The following is a 13,450-nucleotide window of genomic DNA, read 5'->3' as shown; positions in this document are numbered from 1 at the left end:
TTGTATTTTTGAATTTAAACTTCTTCTGTGGTCTGGAGTTGTCCCAGTAGTAAATTTCACAGCAGTAGGCAAAGCTGGTCAAGGTCATTGTTCCTGGTGTGAATGACACTTGGTTAAAGCCCCAGATGGTCAACATATTATTACCTTAGGAGGAAGGGAAACCAGTCTGTTCTGGTGAATGTCTTTAAGAAGGGACAAAAGGGTGCTGCAGTTGAGAACCTTTGAGTTCAGATAAGGGCCTTAGCCCTGTCAATGTTAGTCAAGGTCAGTGGGATTTTTTTCTTTTTAATCCTACATCACAGCAAAATCTGAGTGGTATGCAGTGAAGGATAGCATTCAGCCAAGATTTCCTTAGGTATAAAAATTTAAGTTTCAGTGTGAATACAAATTTGAAGAAAAATATATGGCTTGTGTATTTTTGCCTTTCAAGCATTAAAGTATACCAAAAAACTCTGGTTTGAAGTCAAGCCTTACTCTTTTACTACCTTTTTACTATGAAGTGTCTAATTAAACTTTAACCTGCTATGTCCTTCAAGGTTTTGGAAAATTCTAGCATACTTTTCAGCTTCTACTTTTAGGTATTTTTTATGATCTATAGATTAGAACCAAAGAGCGTATCCTCTTATATCTAGACTTTTCAAGTAACAACCCATGAGTGAGGGTTGACTTCCAAGATTATTTGTCTTTTCTTAGATAAAATAAATGATTTTAATTATATTTATTAAAATTTTAATTAACATTTTATATTGCTAAATCTATACATATATGCTCTGATGTTGGTTCATAATAGGTGTTTCTTTAGCAGTTGCATTTTTCTTAAAAAGGAATTGCCTAACTAAAAGGTAACTAAGTTATTGGTGTCAGTTTTGTAGAGTCTTATGCTGCCAATTAGAGATTTAATAGATGATAGATAATAAGCTCTTCTTTTAAAATGCAAATACCATCTTCTGGATAATAAGGACCAATTGGTCTTTCATATCTTGGTATACATTACTTTTTAACACTATAGGTTAAAAGTGGTGGCTTCAGTGAAGAGGGAAAGGGAAGAAGATGTAATTTTGTACTGTAGGAAATTTCTAGAAAGGGAAAGCCTTTGGTGTGTGTGTTTCACCTCAGAAGGGCTTTTGGACAGTGTAAGGATATAAAAAGTGGAAAATAGGAACTGCAGGGCTTGATAAAAGGTGTATATAAGAAAAGGCAGGAATTCCACAAGGTTAAATTGTAATTGCTTTGTAGTACAGCGAGTATACTCTGTGCCTTTAAAAATTGTCTCTCTTTTTATTTTTATAGCAAAAGTTAGTGATACTGGCTTTAGCTGCTTCCTACTAGTTCTGTTATCTGGGTCTATTTGCTATATGCAATAAGCGCAATTATTTCGTTTGATTCTAGAATAGGATGTTCTAATTAACTGAGAAATGCCAGATTATATACTGATTATAGATTTTCAAGGAACAGGAGTGTACTCAAATATACTGAAACTATGTTGAAAAGTATGAGTGTTTGATTTTTGTTATCATAAATCATATTAACATAAAAGAACAAATACTAAAACAAAAATGAGTACTCTTTTCAGAAACGTCAGTTAGTTTCAATTTTCTCTTTTACCCTTCCAATTCATGTTAATGTACTCTTACAGATTTAAGAAATACAGTGAAGGTAGAAATTGTGTTCTTTTCTTTTTTTTAACTTGTGATTTCTGTGCACATTTACTGCATATTAGACCATTGGGTTGATGTATATTGCCTTATTTTAATGTCCTCTCATTAAACATTGAAATTGTTTCTCATTTTTTACTATCTTAGTTAATGGAGATCTTTATTCCTATAATGTATGTCTTTTCTTTTAAATATTTTACTGGGAGAAAATACTAAAATTAGATTACTGGGTCAATGGGAATAAGCATTTGTATGTCACTTGATATATATTGCCAAATTGTCCTAATAGATGCTGTTCCCATCAGTAGTATATGAATGTGCTAGTTTGGCTACAGTCTTTCCAGCTTTGGATTTTATTATTTTTTTAACTTAATTGGTGTCAAATTGTAATACTCCTATTTTTTCATGTTTTGAGAGTTTATTTTTTTCCTTTTCTATAAAAACTTTTTATTCTTTCTCTTGTTTGAATTGCTTGTTACTATTCCTTTGTCCATTTAACCCACTATATTGGATTTGATATAACTATCTTTGTAATTTAATAATACCGTAATGCTTGGAAGCCTCTTCCACGCACTTGAAGCAATGTTTAATAGAAACTTGGGGTTAATATGCATCCAGATAAACCTATCATTGGTTTATTTCTTTTTTAATATATGATATTTCAAGTGATGAAATACATGGTTTGATAATACTCAATTGTTAAAGATAAAGAAAGAAGAAAACATACGTCATTTGGTTTAGCAAAATTCTTATATTTAAAATTTTATTCTTATTTTAAAGTAGGATATTTTTAAAGTATTATGAATAAACTGATCCTTTAAATAAGTTCATAACTAGAATAACAGCACTGGGTTTTTTTGATGCTTAATATTTTCCGTATGCAGCTTTAGTTGAATGCCAGTAGATGGCACTAATTACATAAACAATTCAACAAGTTAATGACGAGGAAAAGAAATAACATGCGATATTTTCTTCTGTTCAAATTTTGGTATATGTCACATACTCAACAATTATTTGAGAGCTTATTTTTATAGTTTGTTCTCTCCCATGATAAAAACAATTAAGCCAAGTTTGTTTCCAGTTAACTGCTACTAAATTGAGATACCTGATACTGATTATTGCTCAAGAAGCTGGATTTGAAAAGTTTTGTCATGAAAAATGGGTTAGCTTATACTATCATGTTTGACTGAACTACACACGGTAGGTTAAAAGCAATCACGTAGACATGCTCTGACCCGAGGATTCAGAAGCTGTTTATGAAGCATTTTAAGAAAGTGCAACTAGAGATTTCAGAGAAAACTGACATTCATTCTCTTTCCCATGTGTATCTATAGCAGTTGGCCAAAGACCTCCGCCAGTGGCAGATAAATGTAGATGTGGCAAATGACTTGGCACTGAAACTTCTTCGGGATTATTCTGCAGATGATACCAGAAAAGTACACATGATAACAGAGAACATCAGTGCCTCTTGGGCAAGCATTCATAAAAGGTATGAACTATATTATTTCTAAAACTATTTGCTGCTTCTAATGATAGGGTAGTGACACTGGGTGGACAATGCAGATTTGTTTTCCCATCCTGCTAAACCAGGGCTTTGGGAGGATCCAAGATGACAAATGCCAACCAAACTCACAGTCTTGCCTAAGTCCACTTATTTTAAAGATGAGGGACCCGAAGACTGGTGAAATGAAATGCCTTGCCCACAGTCAGAAAGGTAGTGACATAACTAAGCAATTAGACAAAAACAAAAGATGGATTTGTAACTAAAAGAGCCATTTATTAGTCTGCTTTGAGAACCCTATCCAAAGAAATATTGTTCTATTCTGTCATGCCACAAACTGCCCCATCTTTAGTCTGACAAGGAAGTCACTTTGGGCTTCGTGATGGAGTTATAGCTGTCTCTGGTGCCGTCATTGTATCTCCCTCCACACACCCAGTGGGAAAATTTGTGTAGTGTAACAAGACTCATAACTTCATTTCCCATTATATATCTATGGAAATCAGCAGCTCTTAGAGACACCATCTCCTCAAACTAAGTCCTGACTCCTTATTATTCACTCTTAACCCCTTGTTCTGTTCTTTCATTAGCATTTATCCTAATTATAAACAAAATTATAAACAAATACATGAATTATGTAACTAATTGTTTAATGTTTGTCCTTCACATTAGCCTAACCTCCCTGAGGACAGAGGCTATCTTTCTTATTTGACACATCCTGAACCAGGTGATATAGTAGGGAGCTGGTAAATATTTGTGTTTTTTTAATTGAAATGTAGCTGACGTACAATAGTATGTTAGTTTCAGGTATACTACATAGTTATTTGACATTTGCACTTATTATGAAATGATCACTATAATAAGTCTAGTAACCATCTGTCCCCATACAAAGTTATTACAATGTTATTGGCCATATTCCTCATGCTGTATATTACATCCCCATTGCTTATTTATTTATAACTGGAGATTTGCACCTCTTAATCCCCTTCACCTATTTCGCCCTTTTACCCCCTCCTTCCGTCTGGCAACCACCCATTTGTTCTCTGTCTATATGAGCCTGTTTTCATTTTGTTTTGTTTTGTTTTGTTTTGTTTTTTTAGATTCCACATATAAGTGACATCATGCAGTATTTATCTTTCTCTGTCTGACTTATTCACTTAGCATAATACCCTCTAGATCCCTCCATGTTGTCATAAATGGCAAGATACCAATTTTTTATACCTGAGTAGTATTCCATCACATCTTCTTTATCCATTCATCTATCAATGGACACTTAGGTTGCTTCCATATCTTGGCTATTGTAAATAATGCTGCAGGGTAAATATTTGTTGAATGATGACTCTACATAATTTAGAGTTACCTTGTTCATGCTATGGCAAGTCAAGGATTATTGGGTACTCATTTTCAGCTTTGTCAGAAAACAGAGGCAGAAATAGCACCTGTCAGGTGATAAGGAAGATCACAGGGAAAGGTAAATGAGTTCCAGAAGATAACATGACTTACTCAAGTCAGGTGGGTGGCCTTTATTAAGAGAAAAAGGCCACCATTAAAGAAAACAAAAACAGATTTTGAACTAAGCAGAAACTCTTAAGAGTAAGGAACTATTAATACACGGAAATTGAGAGATCAGGTTAATCTTGAAACCGAGTTAAAGATTGAAGAGTATGAACTCCTGTGAAACTGGATTTGAGCTGGTCATCCTGGGGGAATAGAGCAGCTCTAGCCCTAAATTCCAGACAGTGAGTGTTCAGATGGCCATGGAAAAGAAGACTCAACCTGAAGTTGGGGAGTTATATTTGGGGCCTTATCAATAGAACCCTGGTTGAATAGGGAACTGATAAAAAAAAATTCTCCAAGTTACTGCCTCCTCTTATTGGCAAGGTTTGTACTTTCTGCTCCAAATACAGATCTGCTGTTTGTTCAGTTAAATGAGGGCAGATTAGGCTCAGGAAGACTTATTCGTATGTAATCAATTGGTATCAGAGAGTCAGTAGTTAAGATCTCAGTCGGAAATACCTGCTTCTCAAAGAGAGGCCTCTATGGGTAGGCAAACTAAGATCAGAGATTAATTTGGTGAGTTTAGGGAATGTAAGCTAAGAAGGAGCCAAAAAGAAGGCTTACTCATTTTACAAAACTAGGGCTTCAAGAGAGGTCTATCCCATCTATGCCACTCTTTCATGCTCCTTGAGTCTCCAAACAGCCCTCTCATTTCTTCTGATCATTTTCGTTAAGTCTTTGGATTCCTCAGAGAAGGGGCTTCCAGTTTATATTTTTTGACTTGGTCCCTAAAAAGCTACCACCTAAGGAAGGTATATCGTTATTTCTCCAATGGGTAAAGTAAAATAGAAAGTTAAAAGCCAAATTACATTTTTTGCTAGCCCGTAGAGAATCTGTTATTTGCCAGGCTAATTTGATTCATGCCTCTAAAGTTCTTCCCTGTTTCTTTCTCACATATACTCTATGAAAATTCATCCACTTGTGTAGTTTCAGTCTGCTGATGACTCTCCATTTATACCATTCGCAGCTGAGCGTGATCGTTGAATCTCAGACCTGCATATCCTATTGATTTCTTTTCATTTTAATGTCCCTCGGGAACTTCAAATTGAATAGGCCCAAAGCTGAACTCATCTTTGTCCTCTTACAACCTCTCTCTCCAAATGCAACCTACTTCTCTTCCTATGATCCCTCTCCAGTGAACATTACCACAACCCATTCAGTTGTCCAAATTGGAAACTCATGCTTGACTCTTCCTTCTATTGAATACAGTCCCAGTAGCCAAGCTATCACAAAGCTATGTACTACCTAAATAGCTTTCAAATCCAGTTATTTCTCTTCCTCCCTACCCTTCCACTATCATGTCTTGCTTAAATGACTACATCTTCCTGCTTCTTACCCATTCTCTACATAGAACACAGGATGATTTTTCTCAATACAGTATATTCATATAGCTCCCCCCCCACCCAGTTTTAAAGGCTTTGGTGGCTTATCCGTTATTATTTGAAGACAGTCCACACTCCTTTCAATGACTTCAAGATCTTGCACATTATGGCCTTTCCTTAAAACTCCAGCCTAAGTTTCTGCTCTTCCTCAATCTCCCCTCCCCATAATTAAGTAACATTGAGCTACTTTCATTTCCTCATAGCTATGTTCTGTCTTCTCTATTATGTGCTGACGTGGTAGATGTATTATTCCTTCCTTTTTGCATGGTTAAGTTCTATTCATTATCCAGGTCTCAGTGTAAATGCCATTTCCTCCAGGAAGCCTTCTCTGACTACCAGCCCCAAAGCCTACACTCTGTTATAGTGCTTATCTCACTACACTGTACGTAAGTGTCTGTTGGTCTTTGTCTCTTATGAGAATGTTTGCTCTGTATACACATTGGGGTATACACATTGGCTGCTTGTCCACCATATGACCTAGCACTTAGCTTGGCACATAGTATCTACCCCCAAAACATGTTTAAGTAAATAGGTAAATGAACAAACAAAAAATAACTAACTACAAGTGTTCTGGAGTGCCAGTAACTCAACACAGAAGAAAAATGTATCCATTAGGATTGCTTTCAGTTTCAAGTAACAGAAAACCCAAGTTCAATAGCTTAACCTAATGGAGGTCTGTTTCTGTCACTTTGTGAGAAGTTCAGAGTCGGGCAGATCGTGACATGGGCTCCATAGTGCAGCAATGTCAACCCTGAAGTCTCCTTGTTCTTCTTGGCATTTCCCTCAGAACATAAGCATTCCAGCAGGAAGAAGCAGCAGCAGAAGGGGCAGTGCTGGTGTCAGGAAAACAGTGGCTTTCTCAGGAACTTTCGGGTCAGAACTATGCCACAAAACCACCTCTAGTATCTAGGAATTTGGGTTGAGCCATCCAATAGAGAATGTCTGCCACAAAGGGTATGGAAAGAAGAAACTGATAAACCATCATGCTGTAGCTGGACAGCATGAAGTTCCCTGGAGAGAGAGCCAGTCAAATCTGAGTAAATACGGTATAGTCATGTAGGTTGTATATTCATGCACAGTATACTCTAGCATAGGGTAGTCATAAAAGTGGACCATTTGGGCTTGGTGGTTGTTCTGGTCAGTGTGAAAGGGCATGAGGAGAGCTGGGTTCTCTATTGGCTAATGATACCTTTTTTTTTTTTTTTTTTTTTTTTTTGCGGTACGCGGGCCTCTCACTGCTGTGGTCTCTCCCATTGCGGAGCACAGGCTCCGGACTCGCAGGCTCAGCGGCCATGGCTCACGGGCCCAGCCGCTCCGCGGCACGTGGGATCTTCCCGGACCGGGGCACGAACCCGTGTCCCCTACATCGGCAGGCGGACTCTTAACCACTGCGCCACCAGGGAAGCCCGGCTAATGATACCTTTACATGGGAAGTTCACATTCGGTGTATGCTCTGTGTGTCACCCGCACAGATTAAACCATATTTTACTTGGCTACATCTTCTCTTATTTTACATTCTTATAGATCTTATGCTAGATAGATAAAGAACAAGAAAACTCTTAATGTGATCTTCTGCATTTTGATGTTTTTATCCAGTATCTCGTCCAGCTAAACCCAGAAGTGAAGTAACATCATCATCCTCCTCTAGATTTGTGCTGTTCAGTAGGGTAGCCACTAGCCATAGGTGGCCATTTAAATTTAAAGTATTACAATTAAATAAAATTTAAAATTCATTTCTTCCGGCTCATCAGCCACCTTTCAGGTGCTCAAGAGCCACAGGTAACTAGTGGCTTCCCCATTGGACAGTCCAAAATTGAATATTTCCGTCATCACAGAAAATTTTATTGATCACCCTGCTCTAGATCATCTTTGTTTATGTTCCCCTAAGCAGTTTAGCATACATTTATAACAATTACATACTGTATTATTTCAGAAAGAGATTTTGCCAAATTTTGTAAATAAAAAGTATTTCCTTTACAAAGTAGTTCACATTATTCTATTTCCTTGTTTCTACCTTACTTTTTCTATTTATCCATCTTCTAGAGTTGCCATTTAAAGTCTCAAAAACTACAACTATCACAGAATATAAACACTTTTACTGTTAATCCTAATAAACATAATTTTAAAGGAGAAATTTTTAATATTGATATTTGGGTTTGGGGAATAAAAGTATCTCATGTCTTTGAAATATATCTATAACCAAGACTTTTTAGGTAGGGGAGACTGTTGAAAGCATTCTGATTACATCATTTCTCATGGTTCAGGTTTTACCACTGAGCACTGATACATTGCCTGCACTGAAACTTTCAATCATATAGATAAATATATGCAAAAATTTTGTGCATTTGGAAGCCTATGTGAAGCAATAAAATCTTTACTTCAGTTTTAAAATTTTGAATGTTAAACAAGATATAAAAAGTGTAACTTGGGGCTTCCCTGGTGGCGCAGTGGTTGAAAGTCCGCCTGCCGATACAGGGGACACGGGTTCGTGCCCCGGTCCGGGAAGATCCCACATGCCACGGAGCGGCTGGGCCCGTGAGCCATGGCCACTGAGCCTGCGCGTCCAGAGCCTGTGCTCCGCAACAGGAGAGGCCACAACAGTGAGAGGCCCGCGTAACGCAAAAAAAAAAAAAAAAAAAAAGTGTAACTTGGAAGAACTTTACTTTGATATCATATACTGGCAGGCTGTAGTTTCAAGACATAATCAAAAATGAAAGTGAGCTAATTTTGTTTTATATTTTAGGGTTCAATTTAAGTTTATTAATAGGTCAGAGGAATCTTCAAATTCTATACTGGCTTTTATTGGACCTTTAATTACTATTTTATATAGATAAATATAAATAGCTACGTGCACCTAAAAGGACTTGCTCTACCATTCATGAATAAAAGCAAAAGCTGCTTCTCAAGTAAACTCTGTAGTTTAGCAATTCATATCAGAACATAGATCATCATTGTGACCTATGTAGGAAAATATTTTGTTTTCCTGATCGTATGACTTATAGAGTCCATGTTAACATAGAAAGCCAGAAATGTGGGCTTCTGCAAGTTCATTTCTTTCCCTTCAATCTCTGTGAATAGATATGAATTGGTGAATACGATAATATTAGATGTGATATTACATATTACTGTGAGAAACCCCTAAGGATTAGATCTCAAGGATTGCCATCTGGCTGATGACTTTATGATGACACTGTCATGAGATTTCATTTCCTTATTTCTATTCCAGGGCCACTCTTTAAACAAGAAATGTGCATTAACTCTGAATTGTCTGTCTGTAGCTATAGGAGGGCTTCTCCAACTACTAATCAGCAAGGAGCAAACTCATCAAGTAGAGGGGCTGATCCTAGTATCAGAGGGTTCATCATGGATGGAAGTTCCTCACAAAAGCTCCCAGATACCTGAACAATCTCTCTAAGTTCTAAGAAAGATTTAGCATGTATGTGTGTACATGTATGTATGTGTATATGTGTATGCATGGACATGCATGCAAATACACTATCCTTAAAATAATATCTCAGTATTCTCCTGTCTGCTCTAATAATATGTTTCAAATTTTAATAATTACAATTAATAGTTGAGAAATTGAACAGTTATCACTTGTGTTCTCCATCTTTGGCAACCATGAAGCCCTTGTAAATCACTCCTTGCTTCTCTATTCCTAGATCCTTTCTCTTTTTCACTTTAAAAAAAGAAGAAAAGGGAGAAAAATTATTGAGCCCTATTTTGTGTGCAGCAAAGAGCTACTCTAGCTGAACACTGGATCTCTTTCACATTATCCAACGTATTTTTTTAGTAACTCTTCTGCTTCCTTTCTCTGGGATTTTCAATTTCTTCTTTCTTCTTGCCCCTCCCCTTCAGCCAACCATCATGCTCAAGTTCCCTCGTCCTAAAAGAACATTTTTAGGATACCAACTTTTCTATCCAGCTATCCTTGTTTCCCCTTACCATCAAAATTTTTTTAAAGTAGTAACTGACATTATTGTTTCCTCTCCAGCTTCTGGTTATGCTTGGACCCACTTCAGTCTGGCTTCCCCAGTACCTCCACTTTCCTGAGAAAAGGACTCATTAAGATTGTCAATAACTTTTATAATAACTAATTGCCCTATTTTATTTATCCATCTACTTGACTTCTTTTTGACCTTGGTCCTGTTTATCAGCTCTACTGGTTGAAACTTTCCCTTCTTTGATTTCCAAAACAATACTATTTTGCAATTCTCCAATTTCTCTAGTAATATAATAAGTGTGAAGTGCTTGGCACAATGCCTGGCACATAGTAAGAGCTCAGTAAATGTCATCTGTCATAAACATTTTAAGAATTCATTCACTTGGTGAATATTTTGGTGCTAGGTATGTGCTAGTTAGGCTCAGTTCTGGTACTAGGTATACAGCAGAGAAAATCCCTACCCTCATGAAGCTTACTTACAGGAGAAGGAGAAGGTGAGAAACAGACATTAACAAATAAAATAGTTACATGTATGGTATATAAGATTGTGATAAGTGAAATGTGGAAACATAAAGAGGGAAAGCAGTTGAGAATGTGTAAGTGTGTGAGTGAGCAAGTGGTGGAAGAGAAGTGCTATTACTTAAATATGGTGCTTAAGAACGATCTCACTGGGGACTTCCCTGGTGGCCCAGTAGCTAAGACTCCACACTACCAATGCAGGGGGCCCGGATTCCATCCCTGGTCAGGGAACTAGATCTCACATGCCGCAACTAAAGATCCTGCATGCCGCAACTAAGACTCGACGCAGCCAAATAAACAAATAAATACTTAAAAAAAAAAAGAAAGAGGGCTTCCCTGGTGGCGCAGTGGTTGAGAGTCCGCCTACCGATGCAGGGGACACAGGTTCGTGCCCCGGTCCGGGAGGATCCCATGTGCCGCGGAGCGGCTGGGCCCGTGAGCCATGGCCGCTGGGCCTGCGCGTCCGGAGCCTGTGCTCCACAACGGGAGAGGCCACAACAGTGAGAGGCCCGCATACCGCAAAAAAAAAAAAAAAGAAAGATCTCACTGAAAGGGTGAGTTTTAAGCAAAACTTAAAGGACCTAAGGATGTGAGCCCTGTGGATAATTGGAAGAAAAACAGTCCAGGAGGGTTCTAATAACTGGAAATGCCCTGAGGCTTCAGTATGCCCAGCATGTTGGAGGAACCTTAAGGAGACCAGTATGATAGGAATGGGTCAAGCAAGCAAGAGTCTAGTAGACAAGGAGTTCAGAGAGGTAAGAGGAATCTGATTACATCGGACCTTATAGGCCCCTCTAAGGACTTTTGCTCTTACTCTGAATGAGATGGGAGTCATTGGAGGGTTTTGAGCAGAGGAGTGGCATCTTTTAGCTTATCTGGCCCCTCTGCAATAATAGACTGAAGGAAATCAGTGAAACCATTAGGAGACTGTTGTCATAAGTCAGTCGAGAGACAACTGTGATTTGGACCAGAATAGGAGAGGTGAATGTGGTAAGAAATGTTTGACTTCTACTGGACTTCCCTGGTGGTGCAGTGGTTAAGAATCCACCTGCCAATGCCGGAGACACGGGTTCGAGCCCTGGTCTGGGAAGATCCTACATGCCGCGGAGCAACTAAGTCCGTGCGCCACAACTACTGAGCCTGCGCTCTAGAGCCCACGAGCCGCAACTACTGAGCCCGCGAGCCACAACTGCTGAAGCCCGTGCGCCTAGAGCCCATGCTGGGCAACAAGAGAAGCCACCGCAATGAGAAGCCCACGCACCGCAACAAAGAGTAGCCCCCACTTGCCACAACCAGAGAAAGCCCACGTGCAACGCAGACCCAATGCAGCCAAAAATAAAAGAAAGAGAGAGAGGGAGGGAGGGAGGGAGGGAGGGAGGGAGGGAGGAAATGTTTGACTTCTACTACATTTAGAGGACAGAGCCCAAAAGGTTTTGTAATGGATTAGATTTAGGTATGGAAGAGAGGCATCAAGGAAGAGTACAGAGTTTTTATCCTGAGCAACTGGAAGATGGGGGCACCCATTTACTGAGATGGAGAAGGCTCCAAAAGCAACATGTTTTAGGAAGAAGATGTGGACACGCCACTTTTGAAATGTCTCTTATGCATCCAGGTGGAGATGTGGAGTAGATAGCGGTTATAAAATCTTAAGTTCTGGGCAATGGTTGGGACTCAAGATACAAATTTGAGAGTTGTAACAATAATCAATATAAGCTCTGTTTGCTTTATACAACCTTTAAATCTTGGTGTTCCATTCTTAATTCTCTCTTATTTCTCTATACACATTTCAAGTACTTTTGTCTGTCAACTTCAACTACCATTAAGAGTCCTCAGTTTTTATTTCTATCTCACATCTTTCTCCTCATCTATAGAACTATACTTCCAGCCACCTACCATACATTTCCATCTGCACTATCTACAGGCTCCAAAATGTCCAAAGTAGAAGGCATTATCTGCCCCTAAAACAATGCTATATTTCCTATGTTTTCAGGGAAAATTAATTGCTTAACTTAATTGTCTCTAAAGCTGGAAATTTAAGAATTACCTTCTACCTTTTCCTCCCTCTCTCTTCTCTGCTAATACATGTATTAAACTGACTTCTAAATTCTGTGACTTCTACTTCAAAAATTTCTCTAGAAGCTGTTGCCTTTTCTTCATCTCTCTTCTTCATCTTCACCTCATCCTAAATCGTCTCCATATTTTGCCTGGTGGATTGTGACCACCTTTTTCTGTGCTCCTAACCATTGAGTCTCTACACTCACTTGGCATTCACACTGACCCAGAGTTATTTCCCTTAAAACTAATCTTCTGGTTTTCCTTTGCTCCCAGCACTCTTTTGTTTTCCTCTTGAGACCTGATAGATGATATGTTCATATGTAATATATTCCCAAAAGCATACCCCAATTTTTCTGACAATAAAAACAAACAAACTTGATTTATTTTCAGGAAAGAAAAGCAAATAATACCACAATTTGTGCTTGGTTGTCAGTTTGTTTATTTAGCAGAGGGACAGGCATGTGAACTTCATAAAAGGGTCTTATGCTCTAGCCACAAATGCTGTCCTTTCTCAAAACATTTTTGAACTTCCTTTTCTGGAACTACCTAGGGACTGTTTCATGACCTTCAGAAGATTGTTGTATTATTTTGTAGCCTTGTGTTTGCTGAATAATTGTATTCAATAATTGTTTGTGTATTGAGTGAAGCAGTTCATCAGATGTTGGGCACTAAATGGCTTTGGATTATTTCCAGAAACTTGAAAGATGAAGATTTTCTGCTGCCCTTGAAGCTATGTAAAGAATGTGATAGGATGCTAACAGGACGTTTGTTTAAAATATTGGTACAACCTCTTATTAAGTCAGAGACTGCTTATGATATATTTGTAGCATGTTATAGTCAT

The 13,450-nt window shown here is 38.2% G+C and overlaps 1 protein-coding gene across 2 annotated transcripts in view; it reads left to right on the top strand.

The window, feature by feature from the left end:
- Positions 1-13,450, top strand: part of DMD (dystrophin) — a 2,064,872-nt gene that overhangs the window by 1,532,225 nt on the left and 519,197 nt on the right. For both annotated transcript variants that reach the window (XM_082609524.1, XM_082609523.1), the window contains exon 54: positions 2,990-3,144. In XM_082609524.1, the coding sequence (XP_082465650.1) occupies positions 2,990-3,144 (155 nt within the window). The remainder of the gene's footprint in view (positions 1-2,989; positions 3,145-13,450) is intronic.

The sequence above is a fragment of the Mesoplodon mirus genome (genome assembly GCF_964341445.2).
Source record: "Mesoplodon mirus genome assembly, chromosome: X".
NCBI classification, from domain to species: domain Eukaryota; kingdom Metazoa; phylum Chordata; class Mammalia; order Artiodactyla; family Ziphiidae; genus Mesoplodon; species Mesoplodon mirus.
The sequence above is the reverse complement of the archived record's forward strand: the minus strand, read 5'-3'. Positions and strand labels throughout refer to the sequence as shown.